The 22,270-nt window shown below is 40.6% G+C and overlaps 1 protein-coding gene across 9 annotated transcripts in view; it reads left to right on the top strand.

The window, feature by feature from the left end:
• The window catches only part of LOC150086730 (endothelial transcription factor GATA-2-like), a 130,311-nt gene that overhangs the window by 90,256 nt on the left and 17,785 nt on the right, over positions 1–22,270 (top strand). For all 9 annotated transcript variants that reach the window (XM_090372724.1, XM_090372722.1, XM_090372723.1 and 6 more), the window contains one exon: positions 17,894–18,019. In XM_090372724.1, coding sequence (XP_090228850.1) covers positions 17,894–18,019 — 126 coding nt within the window. The remainder of the gene's footprint in view (positions 1–17,893; positions 18,020–22,270) is intronic.

Raw genomic sequence — 22,270 nt, 5'->3', positions numbered from 1 at the left:
TGAATGAAATGGTATTTAATTTTCATATTAAAAGGGATTTCAATCCACCGCTTAAAGAATGCAACGTTGCAGGTTTTTGAACCTTTGCCTTTACTAATACACTGCTGGACAAAACATCTTGGAATACAAATTCCAAGTGTCCAATAGAAATCGATCTACCACCTTACAGAGCCGCACATTATGCAAATTATTCATGCCTATAAAAACACGAGTTGCGACATCACTTCATTCCCGATTTTTGGCTTGCTCAGTGGGACATCCACATGTCCAGTACTCGGGATGGTAATCATCGTTGTTTAGATGATTCTTTCCGATGGCAGGCCGTTGGACGACTTGAATATGGACAGTCGCAGGCGGTCACGTTGGCTTAATGTGTCAGGCAGTGTTGTCTCGGCACTATGGAAGCAGTTTCAGGAGACAGAAACCATTAAAAGAAGATCTGGCCAATGTCGCCCGAGGGATATATCAACCAGAAAAAACCGCTAGCTGGCTCTAACAGCAAGATGGAACCCTAAAATGTCCTATCATCAATTGTCTCTTGAGGTTGCTGCGACCACAGGTGAAAATATTTTCAACCGAACTGTGTTAAGAAGGCTCAATTCAGATGGACTCTACGCAGTCAAGCCACTGATTTCTATCCCAATAACCCCAAACTACCACAGAGCTCATCGAAACTGGTGCCATGAATTTCGAGCCCTGGCAAATGGGGCACAGTTCTGTTCTCTGATGAGTCCCGTTTTAGCCTACAAACTGATTCTAGATGTCATTTCATCTGGAGACAACGTGGAATGCAGTACCATCCCTCCAACATCAGAGAAAAGGACACTTACGGTGGAGGCTGTGTTCTTGTGTGTGGCGGAATGATGATCAACGGCAACACCCCCTTTCATGTTTTGATAGGGGTACCGTAACTGCTCAGAGGTGCCGAGGATCATGGAACCCTATGTGCGACATTTTAGGGGTGCATTGGTCCAGATTTTCTTTTCATGCACGACAAGGCCACTGCACATAGAGCTTAAGTGGTGGAGGAATATCTTGAAACTGAAGATACCAAACGACTGCTGTGGCCAGTCTTCACTTAACTTAAATCCGATCGAACATGTATATGACGCCCTTGGACATTGCATTGCACGCCGACAGCCAACTCCTGGGTCACTTGGTGAGCAAACGGCTGCGCTGGTGGAAGAATGGGATTTGTTGCCACAGAATCTTATAGACACCCATATATCCAGCATGGTTCGCCGCTGCTAGGCCTGTTTAGCCGTTGGAGAGGATCATATGCCTTACTTATGTCATATGACCATATTTTGAGCATCGACTTCTGTGACCTTTTTTTGGTAATTCTTATAGAATCCCTATAAATGTCCCTTATACCTGTCCGAAGTTTCTCGCTGTCTCCTCGTTTCATCGTTGTAGGGTACACCACCATACCAAACCTTGTCCCTCTTCATCGCAAGCTGCACGAATTACACCACGTTTTCTACGTGTTCTTTTAATTTTGTCGAGCAGTGTACAATTGTGAATATGTGCATTTATTCAAACAATAATATGTGAAACCTGCCTTTATCTTAAAAGACAACAACAGTTTCATATTTGAAGAGGAATATCTCGCAAATGCCCAATGGATTTCGGGATATCTTGTAGATGAGCAGTCTGATTGATAAGTTATAAAAGTTTAGCCATAAACATACAACGGGTCTTGAAGGTTAAATCGTAATTTCCTTCATGAGCTCAGTTTCATCAAGTATCCGCAAGTATTCTTTCAATTTCAACTTAAACAACACCTGGCTTCAATCGGACCAAACAACTCCAAACAAAAATTGGTGTAACAAAACTTTTGGACACCCAGTGTACATTTCTCATTCTACACTTTCGAAAAAATTATTCTACACAACAGGACCATGCGCAGATTCTCTTTTACAGTCCTTTCGATCGATTTCAGCTCCAGAAATAATCCTTATATAAATAATATTGTAATCGCGACTGTGGCGCCCCATGCGGGAATTTAGTAAACTAGCGCAAAAATGTAAATCTTTGCCAACTGTTTAAGAAACTATATGTACGAGTGGATTGTGGTTAATGCAGAAGGAAACGAGTAATCTTAAATCGATAGCGTGTTCCTTCCCCACTCGGTGTGCATCTTTTAAGGGGTTTAAACGCCTTCCGTCGACGTGCACACCCCCACTAAACCTTCATTATGTTAACTCTCCTAATTACGCAAGCAGATAACAAAGTTACAAACTGAAAGTGTCTAACAGTTGGTTATCAACTTGGCTTGCGGAAGTCACTTCCGGCTGGGTAAAAGAGGGATATTTTAAACGACCCCATATACACTTCCGGTGTCCTGCAACCCTGGCGTCTGCACACACACACTTCCACATTTTCCTGACGCCTACAACTTGTACATACTTAAACTTTTATGGAGCTCGGCTTATCGCTTGTCTACTACGCGATATTCAATATCTCAGTCACGTGGTTTGGATCAGCCAATAAAAATCTTCTTTATGGTTTCTACGTTACGTGCAAATGAATGCAAAACGTTGTTCTATTGGTTAATGAAAAGCTGATGTAATAAAGCAACGACGGAAAGAAATTCTCCAACAATACATAACCGTCTCATTGTGACGTCACTATGCGAGAGTCACTGTAACAATGTTTTAGGATGCTGGTGCATTATTACCGGGTTTACAAAATTATTAGGAATAAAAGAAATTTAGCGAGGCAGCCGAAATGGCTTTGGAGGAAAAGTGTGAATTATAGGTTGTGGAATTGGCACGTGGGTCTACACAGAAGGCAGTTGTGCGTGTGTGCGAGGTTAAAGAATAGCGTTTTATTAGGTTGTTTTGTTGTTGCGGTTGGCAACGAACCGAAGTGTGTACATAAATTAAGGGCTTACTCGTAAATCCACGCTAACCCCGAGGAATGATGGGATGGTTCGCATCACGTCTGACGCCTGATTACATACAACTTTTAACTGGCGCGTAATTTATGATATACAGATTACTGGCGCTCATTTTTCTTTTTTTTTTTTTTTTTTTTTTCGGGCTGATGAGTTACTTATCACCTGTCGGTAGCACGAGCTGTATCACCTCCTTGTGTCACGTGGATGCGGAATAACAGGTTGAAGCCTGATAGGTGGTCTGCGAGGGAGGGTGTGCACACTCGCAGTTGGGGATGAAACCGTAACTGGTGTAAATTGTCACACGGCATTCTTTCGCAGAACTCGGTCGCAGCGAATAAAAGGATTCGTGTGGGTGTGTGAGCTCGGACCTGTTCCCTTCCAGCAACAGCAGGAAATTACGAGACAAAACAGTGAAAGTGGTAGTGTAAAATTCCCTTTACATTCTCACATTAATTCATCAATTATAATCTCCTTTTCTGTCCATTTAACTTACTCTTCTTCTCTTCCCCTGTCTACTACACACAATAACTATCTCTCTCTCTCTCTCTCTCTCTCTCTCTCTCTCTCTCTCTCTCTCTCTCTCTCTCTCACAGACCAAATCTCTTTCTCTCATACCTTCGTTCGACAACCTTTTTTTCTCTCTATCTCTATCCATTTTCTTTCTCTTTGTCTCTTTTTCTACTTTTTCTTTGTCTTCTTTTTATCTTTCTCATTCTCTCTGTCTTCGTCTTTCTCTTTCTTTCTTTCTCTCTGTCTCTCTCTGTCTTTGTCTTTCTCTCTCTCTCTTTCTCGCTTTTCTCTTCCCCTTTCCGTCTCTTTTACTATTTCTCTTTCACACAATTCTCATTATCATTACTTCTATTTTCTCCTCATCTCTTTCCTTCTCTTTTATCTTCATCTTTTTCCTTCCCTTTTTTCTCTCTCATTCCTCCTTTTTTTCTCTTTCCTTCTCTCTTTCAGTCTCTCGATTTCTTTTTTCTCTTTCCCTTTCTCTTTCAATTGCTCATATTTTCTCTATTCCTCTGTCTGTCTGTCTCTCTCTCTTTGTCTTCCTCTCTTTCTGTCTTCCAATTGCTCTTCCCTCTCTCTTCCAGTTGCTCTTCTTTCTCTCTTTGTCTTTCTAATTTTCATTATCTTTACTCTTCTCTTCCAATTGCTTTTCTCTCTCTCTCTCACTCACCAACTGTTTTTTCTCTTTCTCTGTATTTGTCATTTTCTTCTGCAATCGCTCTTCTTTCTCTTTGTTTCTCTCGCTCTCTCTCTCTCTCTCACTCACCAACTGTTTTTTCTCTTTCTCTGTATTTGTCATTTTCTTCTGCAATCGCTCTTCTTTCTCTTTGTTTCTCTCTCTCTCTCTCTCTCTCTCTCTCTCTCTCTCTCTCTCTCTCTCTCTCTCTCTCTCTCTCTCTCCAACTATCTATTTGTTCCAGTCCCTCTTATTGTCTCTCTCTCCATCTATCTGTCTGTCTCTTCCAATCACCCTTCCTTTTCTCTCTGTTCCTCTCTCCCTCTATCTGTCTATCTCTTCCCGTCGCTCTTCTTTCGCTCTGTTCCTCTTTCTCTTTCTCTCTCTCTCCACTCGTCTTTTTCTTCTTGTCATTGTTATTCTCTTCCTATAATTGTTCATCTCTCTCTCTCTCTTTCTCCAACTTATCTTTCTCTTTTTGTGTCTTCTTTCTCTCCAATCTTCTCTCTCTCTCGCCCTATCTATATATCTATCTTTCTGCCCACCCGCTTCCTATATCTTTCTATCTATCTGTGATCTCGTCTGTTTCCTTGCCCACCAGCATCTCCAACCGTAGTGCAACCCTCCCCCCCCTTCGTTCATTTTTCTCAACTCTTCCCAAAATAAGCGGTGCGAGGCTGTAAGAGTAGATCAGAATGAAAAGAAAGATGGAGAAACGTTATCCGAGCGTGTAGTTTTGTTTTAAGTAAAAAACATTTAATTTTCTTAATTTTTCTCGGTGGTAGACTCCTCTAATTACATCCCCCGAAGTTGGAAGACTCACCTGGTGCGCGAGATGTGGGCCGTGCCCTAGAGTAGAAAGCTCACGACCTCCGTATGGTAATTAGGTAGGGAGAGTAGACGGAGAGATTAAAGAAATAAAAGGGGCCCTTGAGGCAACTTATGTTTTTCCACCGCTATTATGTGCGCCTTATCTTGACTTACCCAGTTCCCTGCTAACTACCAATAGCACAATAAATATGGTTCCAAGGTACTGCTTTCACACCGCCTCATTTTTCTTGGAGGGTCGTGCGATGCGCAGTGCACAGTTGGGAAACTTGACAGCCCATCGTGTGAAAGGTGTGTGGGTCTCTTCAACATCGTTTATTTTCTATTGACAGATTTTTTGTTCCACGTGATGTCCTCTTTCTATATTCACTGCAACCTTCTGTTTGTCTTCAGACGCATTTCTCCAACTGTCTGGGAAATTTGCCTTAGAGACGAGCCCAGAAATCTTTTTTTTACTCCGTGCAATTGCAATCTCGAATCGTAGGCCACAATAACTTATTGTCAGAAAACAACAAATCAAATACGCCAATATACATGCAACTTATCACCTTTGAAATACGCAAAAGGTTAGTTATGACGTGTATGGAAAAGAGTAGTTATGACGTGTGTGAAAGGCCACGTTATCAGGAAACAACAATTGAAATACGCCAATTTGCATGCAACTTTTGAAGTACGTAAAAGGTTAGTTATGACGTGGGTGGAAAAGAGTAGTTATGACGTGTATGGAAAAGAATAGTCATAACGCGTTATCACCCAAGTACATAAAAGGTCAGTTATGACATGTGTGGTAAACAGTAGTTATGACGTGTAGAAAGAAATAGTTATGACGCATTATCACCTGGCCCTATTAAATTAAACTGCGTAACAAATATTTCAAAACTGTTCCGTTTATTTGTATTTCTTAGTGCGTCTTCGTGGATTTGCGCATGCTCATTTCGAACCTGACCTTAGTTTTCGGGTAGCGTCGATAGTTGCCCAGATTCAAGTATTAACAACGTAAGTATTAATCCTTAACGTACATTTGAAGAATGGTACGTTGGGACACACTTCAGCTTTTCAATCCGTCGACTTTTTCAAGTAACATTCGTCATTATAGTTTGTGAACTCTCTCCATATTCGAGATATAGCAGAAGGCACACACTTATGATTACCACGAAACCATCCTTCCAATGTTGCCTGCAACTACCCCAGTAGAAATGAGGCGTCCACATCTTCTAGAAAAACCAATGGCACCGTTGGATTCGGCAAAAAATACTTATAAGAAACAGTTAAATATAAACAAAATTTTTCGCTAAATCATGACGTGCTGTATTTATCATGACGTTTTGAATAGAAGTTATGACGTATGTAAAGAACGACTTAGGCGTGCGGACAGCATTAGTTAGGACGTATAAAAAGCAGTAGTTAGGACGTGCAACCAAGCAGATTTCTGAATGAGGATATATCACAATGCAAAAACAACAGAAATAAAATTGAACATAAAAAAGTTCTGAATTTTCAATATACGTCAAAATGGACGATATTTTGTAGTCATTCAGTTCTGAAAAATCTTTCATAAGAATCAGTCCTTTTTGAAAGTTGATAATTTCAATAATTGTAAAATGTACTCATGAACACGTCATGCGTACACCACTTAAATGAAGAATACATTTGAGGATCGGATAAATGTCCTTTCACGATGGATGAGCTGCAAGAGGCAACCAAGAGTATAAAGAGTGAGAAGGCTCCTGGGATAGATCTAATAGAAGCAGGTATGGTAAAGCATTTTGCCAAGAAGTGGCAGAATCTGATATTGGAGGTATATGCAAAGTGTGGTTAAAATGAAACCGGAATCGTTGCTCATCTGCGCATGTCAACAACATTCATATCCTGCTGTAGCTTGTTTTTTTCTTCTACAGATCAGTTGTTGTTTCGATGCAATCGGTTAAGTTTTGATTGAACTGTGCATCTTTAAGTGAATCAGTGTTTTAACCCTTCGTCGGAAGAGGGGGGAGGGGGGTTCGTAATTTAAAGCAAAGAATTATTAAATTTTTAGTGAAACTGGGTAAAAATGGTGCAGAAATGTTGGAGATGTTAAGGAGAATGTACGGTGATGAACCCACGAGTCAGCAGTATTGGTATCAGCAGAAAGGACTCTTCTCAAGCAGGTAGTTTGGCTTTTAGGAGGGGCAAGTCGGCTGAGGATACCATGAAAGCCTTGGTAGAGGATACTTGGTACTCCTTGCAGAAGTATGTTATGGACATTTTTCTCAGATTTCAATGGAGCTTTTGATAAGATCTGGTCGGAGCGTATATTGAGTGGCTAAATTGTCACAGGAACGCTATGAGATGATGAGAAGCTACGTAGATGAGCGTAGAGTGAAGGTGGGAACTCAGTATGAACAAATAGGAGAGGAAGTATGGATAGGATCACCACAGGAATCCATTATGGTGCTTTTATATGGGAACTATACTATGGATGAGCTCTTTAATGAGGATTGAGGAGGTCCAGAGCTTCACGCATATGCGGATAATTTGGCAGTTTGGTGAAAGGCGACTGAAGGAAGGAAGTAGAACAACAGGTGGAGAGTGATAGTTAGAATATGTCAGTGGGCATAAGAGAACAAATTACAGTTGTCGACTGCCAAATCATATATAGTAATTTTCAAAGGTAATGTGAGTTCAAGTAGTGCGTTCTCTCGCTGTGTCCTTCGGATATACTCCCCCTCTATAAAGTATCTCGGAGTTATTTTAGATGAAAGATTGACGTTCCTTCCCCATGGCAGATCGTATCCAATGAGCACTACAAGTAGTAGCGGAAAAGCTGCCAGCAAATTTGGTAGTATTGAAGAAAATCTGGAGTATGCTCACTAAAAGGAATACCTACTGAATTAATGGGGATTATGGCTTGCCCAGATAGAACAAATTATATGGATGATCGGAATTGAAAGAAGAGAAAAAGAGATTCCAGATGGAATTTGAATGGGTGTGGCAAGTCACGTATACCTTTCTGCCTGCGGTGGATATAATGGGGAAGTGCGTGGGCTGGCATGATTTAGGTTTACAAGCAACCAATATCGTGACGGAACATGGATTAAAAGAATGGTTGTTCTAGTTAGGAGTTGAATCCGGAGGATTCAACTCCTAACTTCAAATCGTGATAAAATTGTCTTTCAGGCATCTTATGCTTCTTTCAGCTTTAGACATGCACTGTATTGCCAAAAGTAATGGACTACTCCTCTGAAGGAAATTGTGTATGGCTGTGAAGTATGCAAATATTTGGGGTGGGGATCATGGTCTGGGTGTTTCTACAGCATCGACAAAGTTCACTGGTCGTAGTACATAAAATCATAAATTTTAGACCCGACACTGATGTTCTAGATAATTTTAAGTGCTGTATGATGTGGGAGTTTTATGGAAGCAATCTTCACACCCTCCATGTTACACAACAAGTATTAGGAACTTGTAGTTTTAAGCGAATACCATCGGAGCATTGCCGTGGCCAGCACAGATAACGAAATGAACCCAGTTGAAGATCTTCCAGATGAATTGGAATGGAGAATTAGGCACGGCCAAGACTTTTTTCTTCCTTGATGGAGCTTAAGAATCTTTTTTAATGGGGAGGCACAGTATGGAAGACTTTCTCCTCTTTTCTACCAGAAAATAGGACCTTCCATAACATTTTAAACAGTCATTATGGCCAAAGATGCCCCAGACGGTCTTCATTTCTTTCAATAAATGCATTATCCTACTCAACCAAAGAACTGTTCCATCGTCGGGACCACAGCATTATCCAAAAAGGTAAAAGAACCGTTGACCCTTCATCGTTGCCCGCACATTCATGAGAAGCAACCCCTACTTCTTCCGATCGTCATTGGTGGCACACTCATCGGTATATGGTGTAGTGAGTTTCATTACTCCGTACAACTGATTTCCATTTCTTTCTGGTCCAATTTCGGTGATTTTTGCACCATGCAAAAGGAGACCGCTAATTGTGGTCGGTAATTTTCAGCTTATGCGCCGCCGTTCTCTAATGAAGTTCAAGGTTGTGGTGTTCCATACGTATTGCACTCGTACAGACCACACTCCCGTTGATGTCTTATACTCCTGTTTAATTCCTTGCCATTTTCTCTCATCAAATCCAGGAACAAAATGGCCTCCATCTAAAGAATATATATTTCCAGGGATATAAATCATTAAGTAACAATATTAATAGTTAATAACAGATGTGTAGAATATTGACCTGAAAAAAAGCAGCCTCAAGAACATGTGATGATTTCCATCTCCATTCCGAGTACAAATAATTTCCGGGGGAAGGCGATGAAATCCGGGAACGTCTGGAAACCCTAGTTTTGCAGGATATCTGACGAGAATTGCCTTATTACCCTTCCGAGTACCCTCTGGTCATGTGAAGTTAGCTTCCATGATCTTCTTGTGCCTCGATAAACGCTGGTGGTGTGCCGTCACGATTCCATTTTATGTTGGCATCACCGACAGTCGACTTTGATGGTGTACGATGAATGAACAGGCCAAAAAAGTCCAAGGGACTATGAAGGGTGTCCCCGATACTTTTTGGGAGTAGTATACACGCCCTGTATACTACCTTCATATTCAGTGTCCCATTATTTTTAGGACCAACTTTTTTTACCAATTTTTATTAAAATATTTTCTATTATGTATGAAATAAAAAGAAACTTAAATAATACTTAAGAAATTTCTAGACTACTCGAGAATATACCAAAAAGGTATAGAAGACTCCTGAATGTGACAGAACATTGTGGTAGAACGTTGTAGATGGTTCTAGAATCTTCTAGAAAGTGGAATTGTTGTTTCAATATTATAGAAGATTGTAGATGGCCCCAGAGTGTTTGGAAATAATATAAATTGAGGAGTAAGAGCTGTAATTTATAACCTGTTGGTAGCGAATTTAAAAAGGTTCACATCTAGTGGCTGTGCAACTTAAGAATTTGGCCAGGGAGGATTCTATCAGCCATGAGCAACTAGTTTCTACTGTTGGTTAGGGTAGGATTCGCCCGAAGAGTACAGAGTGGGATCCTCCAGTGAATATACTCCAAGATCAGTGTGTGTGGGCACATTAGGGATCTTAGTGGCACTGTGTAGCAATGGAATCACGAACAGTGGTTTGCGAGAGAAAGTCATTTGGGCTGATTTGGCTGGATTGAGACCTAGCCCAAATTGGCACAAATATGCTGCAACATCAATTGGTCCTCTGCTTCCCTCACTAACATCAAAAAATTCATGGGTATCGAGTACTGGATTTTAAGGTGGTTGAACCGTGTTAATGGCCACCCTTTCACCATCTCGAGATCAGTCATGTATGCTAACCTGGTTGCACCCCTTGGAATCAGTTTCTCATCACAGGAAATCTGCGTAATCTCTGCCAACTCCTCACCGATCGCTTTGATGGTCCAAATGTCCATAATCTTGTTGCAGGCCCTAGGCTTTCCCGCGCCCTTTGCAATAGTGCTTGGAATCCCCTAAGAAGCTCATTACAGAATTTAACTATGCTTAGACGATGTTTTCCGTCAAACATCCTCGAAACGTACAACACCCTGAAGATTGATCCCCACAAGTTCTGTGATGAGAAAGCGTACAGATCTGAGAAGATACAGGCATGTACCACCACATACAACTGTAGAAGTTTCCTTATTATCTCCTTCAGGATGGAATCTCCCATGAACTCTACTTTACTGATGAATTAATTTGTTTTAAATCATTATGTGTTTTGTATGTATATGTATTAGCTGTAAATGCATATATTAGGACGCGTATGTTTTTATATGTCTCTATCTTTTGCTTGTGTCATTGTATATATTTATATCTGCTTTATTTGCTCACTTTAGATGTACGATTTCTATGTTTGCTCTCTAACTTATAATGTATAAATGTATATAGGCACCCTCCTAGCTGAAGTCTGTTCAGGGGTGAAGCATATGTAATAAAATGAATAAATAATAATAATAAATAATAATAATAATAATTGAGTTGACTTGGCGCATTATAGCCTTAGATGCTAATATTGGATGCTTTAAAGGATTATAGCCTTAGATGCTAATATTGGATGCTTTAAAGGAGTACAAACTACCATTCGACGATTCAAGGAGATCGGCAGTTTGAAGGACAAACCAAGACCAGGACGACCGCGCATAACAACAGAAGCAAAAGATGAGACCGTATCACTGATTTCTAGACGCAGTCGACGACTTACTGAACCTGAAATGCGAGGTGAGTTCAATAGGAACGGAGAAACTCATGTGTGCATCCGCTGTGAAACTTCGTCTTAAAGAAGTGGGACTTCATGGTCGTGTATCAGTCCGAAAACCCTTATTAAAACCGGGATATCGGTCTGCTTGGGATAAGAGCCAACAACATGGGACTATTGAAGGGTGGAAAAACGTACTGTGGACGGGTGAATCCAAATTCGAAATTTTTGTATCCAAGCGTGGAGTTTATCTGAGAAGATCAACTGAATCAAAAATGGTGCCACATTGTTTAGTGCGAGTCAAGCACGGTTGTAGTTCCATCACGATCTGGGGTTGCTTCTGTTTTTCTGGAGTTTATGACATCTTCAGAATTGAAGGAATTTTAAGAAAAGAAGGCCAAAAAACATAATACAATATCCTCTTGACTTGGACTTTGTGGAAGAAATTTTAAATTTCAACAATGACCCGAAGCACAACTCAAAGCTATGGAGAGACTTTTATGGAATCATCTAGACCGTCAAGTCCATGAAGTCAAAGGCAGTGATAAAATCTCGTGGAGGATATTTTGATGAAAAATCAGTGTAGTCCGCTATCTGATGGAATTAACAAAGTCACTGAAACAGCTTTCAGAGCTGTTTCTTCTTTTTTTGTTGTGATGGGCATGATCGTATGATAATAAAATAGTTAATGCTATTTGGCTTTACTGAAACTAGATGGAGCTAGTAGGACTATCCCATCCTACAATATCTTTTTTGCGATCAGCTGCATTTAACCATCGTAGTTAATGAAATAATGTTAATACTAATAAGACCCAACTCTGCCTTCACAACGAGTTACCATGGTATTGTACTACTTTCAAACATTTGTTTCGTCAAAGTTGGAGAAATTGGGACAGTCACCTTTTGGTAATGTCCTCCTTCGGGGGATGTCTTATTTTTGAAATAGTACAGTGCTGTGACAATTATGCTTCCACTTCACTAATAACTAAGCAGTTTAAATTATATTGTATTATATTCAAGAAGTAGTTACCACCGATGGGGAGTCGCGAGTTGTCACATGCGGACGGACAGACTTAATGAAGATAGCAGGTGCTGAAATTTAGTTATCTGATGGTTTGCATCAAATATATTATTAAAATGACCTCACTCGTGCTTCCACCTGTATTTTCGGGCCCTTTTTGAAGGTATGCTTCTTACCAACCTTTGAAAATCCCACTCAGAAACAGTTCTGCAGACCTCGGGGTGGCGTATATAAAAGAGAAACGCGCTAAATATTCACCTCGAACGAATTTCCAGTGGCGAAGCCCCCCTTTGTAGTGCCGTAAACACCCCGATCGGACTGATACAGATACGGTTTCGTCTGAGGTCGTCGTCATAGCCGTAATGCAAACCATGCGGACAAGAAGTCCGCTAAGACGAGAAACAAAACTCCCGGATCGTAATCGTACTATCTCGGCGCCGCGGTCTCTTAAAAAGCGAAAGCATCTCTCGTATAATCGCGGACTTTTTCCCTTTCCCCTTCGTTCCTTCCCACAGCACCCGTTAAAGTCTGAGACGGCCCAGCTGTAATCCGGAGTCATAATGATTTTGACTCCTCGTCCACTGTGGGATTTGTAAGGATTTTTCCGCAGGAAATGCGCAGCGTCTTTACAATGCTTTAACTACTCCCCGCTGCTAGGTCTGCCGCCGATCGGTCTGAGTGTATTTCCCCCCTCCCCCCCTCGCCAACCCCCCAGCCAGCCATGTCAGAAGCTAGATCTCTCGGTACTCCCATTCTGTGCCAGATTAGAAGAAGCGCATTTGTAAAACATGGATGGTGTCAGGACGGCAGCCATTGTCCTGTCACAGAGGTGATTGGTTAAGCAGATGTATTCTGTGCAAACTAGTTAGGTGTCCACAAAGCTTTGCTCTCGCTGGATGCAGGGACAGACGAGCGATTTCTATTAGGCTCTGCCTCTGTCGTCAACAATGAAGAATGTCAAAACCAAAGCTCAGGGGCGCGCAGAGAGGAGGGGGGGGCTTTTACTTCGAAGTACTGGGATCCTTCAATATTCGCCTCTTTTTTTTTTTTTTTCTTCTTACTATTTCCAACCGACAACTTCATTAGGCACGTGTTTTTCGACGTCTTTTTTTTTCTTTCGCTTTCCATTTTCTATTTCTAATTATATGATCGAGATATTCAATAAGTTTCTTAATGATACGGCAGATCTAGTCCGGCCCTGTTTTTTTTTTTTTTTTTTTTTTTATCTCGGGATCATTGTTGGCGATGCCAGCTATAATCTTGAACCCGGACTACAATATTCACTTAAAAAAAAAAAAAAAAATAGCAAACAAATGAATAAAATTTCACCACATGTACACTCACAGGCCAAAAAATTAGAAACCTTTGAAAATTGGCGCAAACAGATAATTATATGTACCGTATAAAAAGTATCCTAATGGTTCGAGAAACATTCCCAAGATTTTCAACCTCTTCATTGGCTGCCTTATTCTTCAGATCTGAATCCCATTTAGAATGTCTGGGATAAGTTGGGAAGGGCGGTTTGGTTCCTCAGTTCCCGACCAGTGCAGCAGCTGACAAAGATCCTGATGGAAGAATGGTCAAATCTACAGCTAGAATTCCTTATACTCCTTGTAGAATCGATACCACGATGAATAATGAATCAAGGCTCTCAAAGATTCATGGATATTTGGATATCCCGAAACTGATTTCAGTACCAGTGTCATTGGAACATGGAAATTTCGTATCTACCCGTATACCTTTCTTCCTCTAGATGAGAGATAAAGGTATGCACTAATATGGTGTTAGGCCACCCTTTGCTTTTAAAACAGCTTGCATTCGACGTGGAATAGATTCAAATAAATCTTGAACTGCCTTAAGAGGCATATGGTACCATTCTTCATGGAGGAACGTTTCAAGCTCTTCAGTGGTGAAGGTGAAGGAAATCTGCCTCTCATTCTCCTCTCCAAATAATACAAACAGTGGCTCAACAACGTTTAAGTCCGGTTATTGTGCAGGCCATAGGAGATGCCTTAGCCAAACCAGGATTGAACACATCTGGCTGTATGTATTTGAGCATTATCATCTTGGAACACGCCATCGTTTATTGGAAACAAGAATATCAGCACTCACAGTCTTCACATCATTGCAAATTTGGGCATCACACCTTATGTCTCTTCACCAATGTCATTTAGGAAACTCAAGAATAGCAGTGGTCCGACTACCGATCTTTTTGGGACCCCAATCTTATATTGGCTTAATCTGAAGAATAACCATTAATCACAACCCTTTGCCTGTCATACAGCCATCCTACAATCCATGTAAGGATTTTTCCTGTGGTTCCAACATGTTCCGGCTTATACAGTAACCTCATGTAAAACTGAGTCCAATACTTTGCTGAAATCCATGTAAACGATGACAAAATTGTTCCCTATATTCAGCTCATGAATGACTCCGTCAAAATGGCTTCCCAGTTTGGTTAAACATGATATTTGCCTTACAAAATCATGTTGTGTCCTTCAGAATGCCATTCCTATCTCAACATCTCTGAATTGCGCTGGTAATGTTAATCAAAGATTTTCCCTATTACCGAAGTCAGACTAACCGGTCTATAGTTACCGATTTCGCTCTTGGAACCGCCTTTATGCGTTAGCGATAAGTTGGCACTTCTCCAATCCAAAGGAACGTCTCCCGAGTCCAATGATGCCGTCATAATTAACCTCAATGCCTCAATAGGATTAGGATATCTCTTTGACACTTCAAATCTCCACCATTACTAAAAACCAACAATCGAAGTTACGTCATAGCTTCAACAATTACAATTCGAACAATGGACCTAACTTCGGATAAACAGGCATTGTTGCAAATATCAAAAGTTAATGCAGACTTGCAGATTCAGCAGCAAAACCGGCAGCAGACAAGATTGTTAATAACAGACACACGGAAATATCCGGGCAACTACATCTAAACAATAATTCGCGCGCGAACGATGTATTATAAATCAGTAAGAACAGATAAGCATTGTCTTCTGCTTCACACTTTATCGTAAATCTAAATCCCTGCTAACGAACGTACATCTGTGTTTCCTACACTAGCTTTTAAATACCTTAAGCAAGTCGTCTTAGAAATTACTTTCGTTCGGAGAGTATTAAAGAATAGAACCACACCTCTTCGGCAGAGCAGACGGCGAGCTGGAGCGTCTATTATTTACTTTATATAATCTCTTCCTCCCTCGTCGACTTAATTTTAAGTTTATTTAGATCCTGACCTCCATACTTGCGCGGTAACGCTCATCGGTTCTCGTGCTAATGCGATCTTGTTGCGTTTTGGCAGCGAGGTAGATCCTTCGAAATGGAAAACCGCTCTATGGAGTTTCAATAATGTAATGACTTCCTTCTATGCCCCTCCCTTTCACATTAGTAGCATTGTTGTCGGGTCATCATGAAGTTTTGATATTCTCCAGATTTCGCGAGAAGGCAGGCTTTATCTGGCGAATACTTTGCAACTAACCTTATTTTGTTGTTTCTTTTTCTCTCCTCTGGAGAATTAAAGCAATTGTATTTTCACACAATAAAGTGCGTTTTAAAATATGGAGGTGTTAGGTTAGCAGAAGGCAGTGGAAATATATTTTTAACATTTTAACAATGGACGTTAGACGAGGATAAAAAAAAATTGCATTTTATACGTAATTTTTTAGCGAATAAAAAGCTTTTTTTTACTACGTTAGAGAAACAACTGATGACGTCTTTTTCTGTTGTATATTTCTAAACAATTAGATTTTTATGAAATGGCAAATCTAAGTGTGCGCGCGCCAACTGCTCGTTGTCATTGTTGCGTCATAATAGAGAAACTGATGTCTTTTAGTGTTGTATATTTCTAAACAATTTCTATGAAATGGCAAATCCAAGTGTGCACGCGCCAACTACTTATTGTCATTGTTGCGTCGTGCGTTAGAGAAACTGATGTCTTCAGTTGTATATTTCTAAACAATTAGATTTTTAATGCAAATCCAAGTGTGCGCGCGCCAACTGCTTGTTGTAATTGTTGCGTCGTACGTTAGAGAAAATTGTCTCTTTCTGTTGTATATTTCCAAGCAATTAGATTTTTATCAAATGCCAAATCCAAGTGTGCGCGAGCCAACTGTTTGTTGTCATTGTTGCGTCATATTAGACAAACTGATGAATTTTTCTGTTGTATATTTGCAAACAATTAGATTTTTATGATAATGGAAATAGAAGCGTGCGCGCGCAAACAGCTTGTTGTCATTGTTGCGTCATATTAGAGAAACCGATGTCTTTTTCTGAACAATTAGATTTTTATGAAATGCCAAGTCCAAATGTGCGCGCGCCAACTGCTTATTGTCATTGCGTCATATCTTAGAGAAATATGTCTTTTTCTGTCGTAATTTCTAAACAATTAGATTTTTAATTCAAATCCAAGTTTGCGCGCGCGCCAACTGTTTGTTGTCATTGTTGCGTCATATTAGAGAAACCGATGTCTTTTTCTGAACAATTAGATTTTTATGAAATGCCAAGTCCAAATGTGCGCGCGCCAACTGCTTATTGTCATTGCGTCATATGTTAGAGAAAGATGTCTTTTTCTGTTGTAATTTCTAAACAATTAGATTTTTAATTCAAATCAAATTTTGCGCGCGCGCCAACTGTTTGTTGTCATTGTTGCGTCATATTAGAGCAACCGATGTCTTTTTCTGATGTATATTTCTAAACAGATTTTTATGAAATGGCAAATCCAAATGTGCGCGCGCCAACTGCTTATTGTCATTGCGTCATATGTTAGAGAAAGATGTCTTTTTCTGTTGTAATTTCTAAACAATTAGATTTTTAATTCAAATCAAATTTTGCGCGCGCGCCAACTGTTTGTTGTCATTGTTGCGTCATATTAGAGCAACCGATGTCTTTTTCTGATGTATATTTCTAAACAGATTTTTATGAAATGGCAAATCCAAATGTGCGCGCGCCAACTGCTTGTTGTCATTGCGTCATACGTTAGAGAAAGATGTCTTTTTCTGTTGTAATTTCTAAACAATTAGATTTTTAATTCAAATCCAAGTGTGCGCGCGCGCGCCAACTGTTTGTTGTCATTGTTGCGTCATATCAGAGAAACATGTCTTTTTCTGTTTATTTCTAAACAATTAGATTTTTATGAAATGGCAAAACCAAGTGTGCACGCGCCAACTGTTTGTTGCCATTGTTGCGTCTACGTTAGAGAGAAAATTGTCTTTTTCTGTTGCCTATTTCTAAACGATTAGATTTTTATGATTAGATTTTTGCGCGCGCGCCAACAGCTAGTTGTCATTGTTGCGTCATATCAGAGAAACTGATGTCTTTTTCGGTTATATATTTCTAAACAATTAGATCTTTATGAAATGGCAAATCCAAGTGTGCGTTCGCCAACTGCTTGTCATTTTTGCAACATATTAGAGAAACCGATGACGTCTTTTGCTGTTGCATATTTCTAAACAATTAGATTTTTATGAAATACCAATACAAGTGTGCGCGCGCAAACAGCTTGTTGTCATTGTTGCGTCATACGTTACGCGCAATGTGCAGATTTCATAAATATTGAATATTTATTGCAGGTTTTTTTTTAATTTTAAGAATATCTGATTAATCTTTTGGTATTGTAGTTAAAGTTTAGAGAATTGTAATAAATTTTAACGAACAAAATCGATTATTAAATTTTTGTTTTTAGGTTAATGCTTGAAACAGCCGATATTTCGATTTCTAAAGGTTGCAATGTTTTTATCTTCCACAGTCTGCCGCTCGCCGTGCGGGCACAAGTTGTGCAAACTGTAAAACAACTACCACTACCTTGTGGAGACGGAATCAGAACGGAGAACCCGTATGTAATGCCTGCGGCCTGTACTTCAAACTGCATAATGTAAGTTACTTTTCTTTTCTTTCGTGTATGTATTGTAAAACATTATTTCCGAATATAAAGTATAATCGTTGGCAGATGGCGCTTCAATCGAAATTAATTAGCTTTAATTAGGGGATTAGCAAAATCTCTTTAATATCGATCAATCACAACCGAAGGGATTTCACCGATGCCGAATCTTAGCAAGAAATCGTTTCATTATGATTCTTACACTACCCAGCCAAAGTATTAGAACCTCTGCCCAATTTGCATTGAGAGTGCGCAACACTAGTAATAAATCATGGAATAAATCAACGTGGTCAGCTCTCTTGACGTCCTAATATTTTTACCTCGCAGTGTATGAACAGGAAATAAAATTCAGAGCACATACAGAAAAACGTATGCGCAGGCAAATTCTAAACAGAATAAGTCAATGACTTATTGAAAGCCGTTCTAAGGTAACTTCATCATAGGACGGCCATAGTTGTACGTCATAAAGGTCATTCTGCACGGGAACTTTGCAATGTACTTCACAGAGGTATTTTTCGAATCTAAAGTGCTTAAAGGGGGATTTTAGAAAGAAGTCATTGCTCAAATGAGTATGCCTAGGATGCTCTCGGAAGAGGTACAGATGTTAAATCGTATCTACTAAATATGACGAATTTATTTTAAGATCTTAGAAGGAGCTTTTGGACTGCAGTGCACATTCCTGGTGATTATGTGTATTCAACCGGATGTTTCGTTGGTTCTTAACCTTTACGTGCATGTAAACACGCCACTAGCAATGCGAATCCAGACCCCACATCGATCATTCTATTTGCAGACTTCACTGCTCCAACCGATGTTCAGTTTTCAGTTCAACTACATCCCTCGTCTGCTGCAATCGGCACTGTTACCCCATTAAAGGGATTTAACCACCCATTTTAGAAACCTGTTAAATCCTCCCGAAGTCATTGCCTGCTACATTTGCCTTGCCATTAACGGATTTAATAACACGCTATTTACAATGTATCCTTCGGCGCAATCTCTCTCTCTCGATTAAGCCAAAATCGCCCTTCTAGCTGGCAGACTTCCCCGCGTTCCTGGCATATCACGCGCGCCTGGTCTCCCCATTCCCAACGCACAACTACCGCGATAAAAGTAATTTCGAAATTCTTAAAATCACGTGACAATTTATACAGGTTTTTGCGTTTACCCATAGTACGCGTATCTTACTACAAATAGATGGCAGTAATGCTGGGGAGGATTAACACGTTCATTCTTGTCCGTTTGCCTCCCACCTCTCTGGAAAAAACAGGAAGACAATGCGAGCACTTGTTTGTCTGTTGCACATTGTTTGTTTCTTCTGCAACATTCCGTTAATGCTATTGACTTCGAAAGGTCACCATCACGAAGTCTCTTCTTGCGCCACACATCGCGGCCATCTTGTTTTACCACTCCTTTGCCGCATTTCTCGAAACACCAACTGAAAAGTCCGTTTATTTGAAATCGTCTGCAGAGTAGCCTTTAAGAAAGACTGGCGCCTTAATGCCTGTAATTTAAGACCCTACCACCACCGTACAACTCTCTCTCTCTCTCGTTGCCGACTTCTCGAACGTCAGACGATCGCTGTGTCCGTCACTGTTCACTAGGCGTTAGCGGGAAGAGATACGGTTCCGGGATTGCTCGCTGCCGTACCTAGAAAAATTAACATCTATAGATGCCGTTCTGGCGACGCGGCAGACGACAGACGCAGACGCTCTGAGTAATTAGCATATCCGTAGCGAGCGAGGATGTTTCGAACGGGCCCCTTTGCCGGTGTTTTTGCTCTTTTCAAACGACATTTTAAATCGGAGCGTTTCCAAATTAGGCTTAATGGTGTTGCTAAGCCTAACGCGACGTAACCCGTCTTTTGTTGCTTTTTTCTGCGTTCTGTTTTGCAACATCTGGCGGTGCCGTTTCCATCTCTCCGATATTTGCGGGTATTAAAGTGTGCTGGGGCCGCGCGCGATTCTTTTAATGTTTTTCTTGAGCAGTCCGAGAAAGAGGCATTTTGTCCTTGGCCATCTCGTACCTGGGTCAGGTTACAGTAGTTAGGCGCCACGGAATCAATTAGATGAGGGGTCCGCGAGACAGAAATGGGGGGAAGGTCATCCGTAAGCAAACCGTGCCGTTAACCTCTGTCAATGGGCCACTGCAGGTTTGGTCACCCGTGCCAAAAGAGCGCAAGACACCCGCGGCGGACATACGAAGCAGCAGTCCGAAATGCAGGCAGCCCTGCAGAGATGTGGGGGGCTATTTGTAGAAACATGTTGGGGGAGGCCTCGCTACGATAATGTCCTCCCGCCAATTAAGTTAACAGCTCTTTTGAAGTCATCAAATGGCGTGTCACGTGGGGCACCCACAGCAAGGCTCATTTTCTCACGAACCGCCGCTGCTTTCTCTCTTTTTGTCGATACATCTCTTTCTCTCTCTTTCTTTCGTCCCATATCTCTCTCTCTCTCTCTCTCTCTCTCTCTCTCTCTCTCTCTCTCATTCTGTTTCTATCTTTCTCTCATTCTGTTTCTGTCTTTCTCTCTCTCTGTCATTCTGTTTTTCTCTCTCTCTCATTCTGTTTCTCTCTCTCCCACTCACTCATTCTGTTTCTGTCTTTCTGTCATTCTGCTTCTCTCTCTCTCTCTCTCTCTCTCTCTCTCTCTCTCTCTCTCACACACATTCTGTTTCTGTCTTTCTCTCTCTCTCTCTCTCTCTCTCTCTCTCTCTCTCTCTCTCATTCTGTTTTTGTCTTTCTCTCTCTCTCCCCGTCTCTCATTCTGTTTCTCTCTCTCACTCCCTCATTCTGTTTCTTTGTCTCTCGCTCACTCATTCTGTTTCTGTCTTTCTCTCTGTCATTCTGCTTCTCTCTCTCATTCTGTTTCTCTCTGTTTCTGTCTTTCTCTCTCTCCCCCTCTCTCATTCTGTTTCTGTCTTTCTCTCTGTCATTCTGTTTCTCTCTCTCACTTCCTCATCCTGTTTCTATCTTTCTCTCTCTTTCAGTCCGCTACCTCTCTGTCTTATTCTTTCTCCGATTCCTTCTCTATATTTTTCTCTTTGTCTCATTCCATCTCTCTCTCTATCTCATTCTTCTTTCTTTTTATCTGTCTTTCTTTTTCCTTCTCTTATTCCGTCTCTATCTGTCTCTTCTTTCTTTCATTCCGTTTCTGTTTTTCTCTCTCTCTCTTATTCTCTTTATATTTCTCTCCATCTCGCTTTATATCTCTCATTTTGTCTTTCTTTCCTTTTTTTTATCTCTCTCACTGTTTTCTCTCTCTCCTTTTCTATTTCTCTCTCTCGCTATAATGTCCTCCCTCTCTATCTCTCATTCTATCTTTCTTTTCTCTTTCTTTTTACCTCTTTCTCGTTTTTTATTTCTCTCTCTCTCTCTCTCTCTCTCTCTCTCTCTCTCTTACTCTCTTTCCATCTCGTCGATCTCTCTGATTCTGAAAATCATTCTCTGTCTTTCCCCCAATCTTGTCAATTTGTGCATAATGAAATGTGCTTTCCATAATAATTCCCAGTGCATTCTTTCTCCACCATTTCCACTAAACGAACAAAATTCTTTGGAATAAAATCCAAGCGCATAAGACTACATAAACTGTGTATGCCATTTACTTTTATACACTAGAATAAAAAAATTCTTGTACCATACCTTATCTAAATTCATCATTCTGTACATCAGCACCCTTAAACCAGTGCGTAACAGCATCTGATATTGCAAAGACAAACCCAAACTCACACCTCGCGTTTAAAACAACACTTCCTCGCAATAAGAAACATAGCGCTGTTTATTCTCAGTGAGCGCCATTATCCAGACGTACCATTTCAGGGATTATTGTCCCTTCATTACCCTCAGTGTAAGAGCTCATCACCCAATTGCAATAACTTTCCACAATATGGGAAACACCAAAGAGCACTGTCAGGATGGCAGAAAGCGAACATTGCATCATCCAGAAAAATAAAAATTTAAAATTTCCCCGTCGCTAAAAAGTGACCATCTATCCAATTGCGCTTTGAACTTTACCAAACTCTCCGCCTCGGCCATTTCGAAGGTCGAATGCAGTATCCAATAAAATTTCATCAATTTGATCTCCACTGTTCAGCACGTCGGTCAAAGATATCAAGAAAGTTGATGGTGGTAGATATCTCCTTCAGTATTGAATGGGGGTTTGCAGAACGATGACATGCAGTGGATACCGAAATACTTCTCAAGAAAAGTATCCACGTTAGAGGTACATTGGCGGTTTGCAGGATGTCGTT

The sequence above is a fragment of the Mastigoproctus giganteus genome, chromosome 4 (assembly GCF_048544385.1).
Source record: "Mastigoproctus giganteus isolate SK-2022 chromosome 4, ASM4854438v1, whole genome shotgun sequence".
In the NCBI taxonomy this organism is placed as follows: Eukaryota; Metazoa; Arthropoda; class Arachnida; order Uropygi; family Thelyphonidae; genus Mastigoproctus; species Mastigoproctus giganteus.
This window is presented reverse-complemented; position numbering and strand designations above follow the sequence as displayed.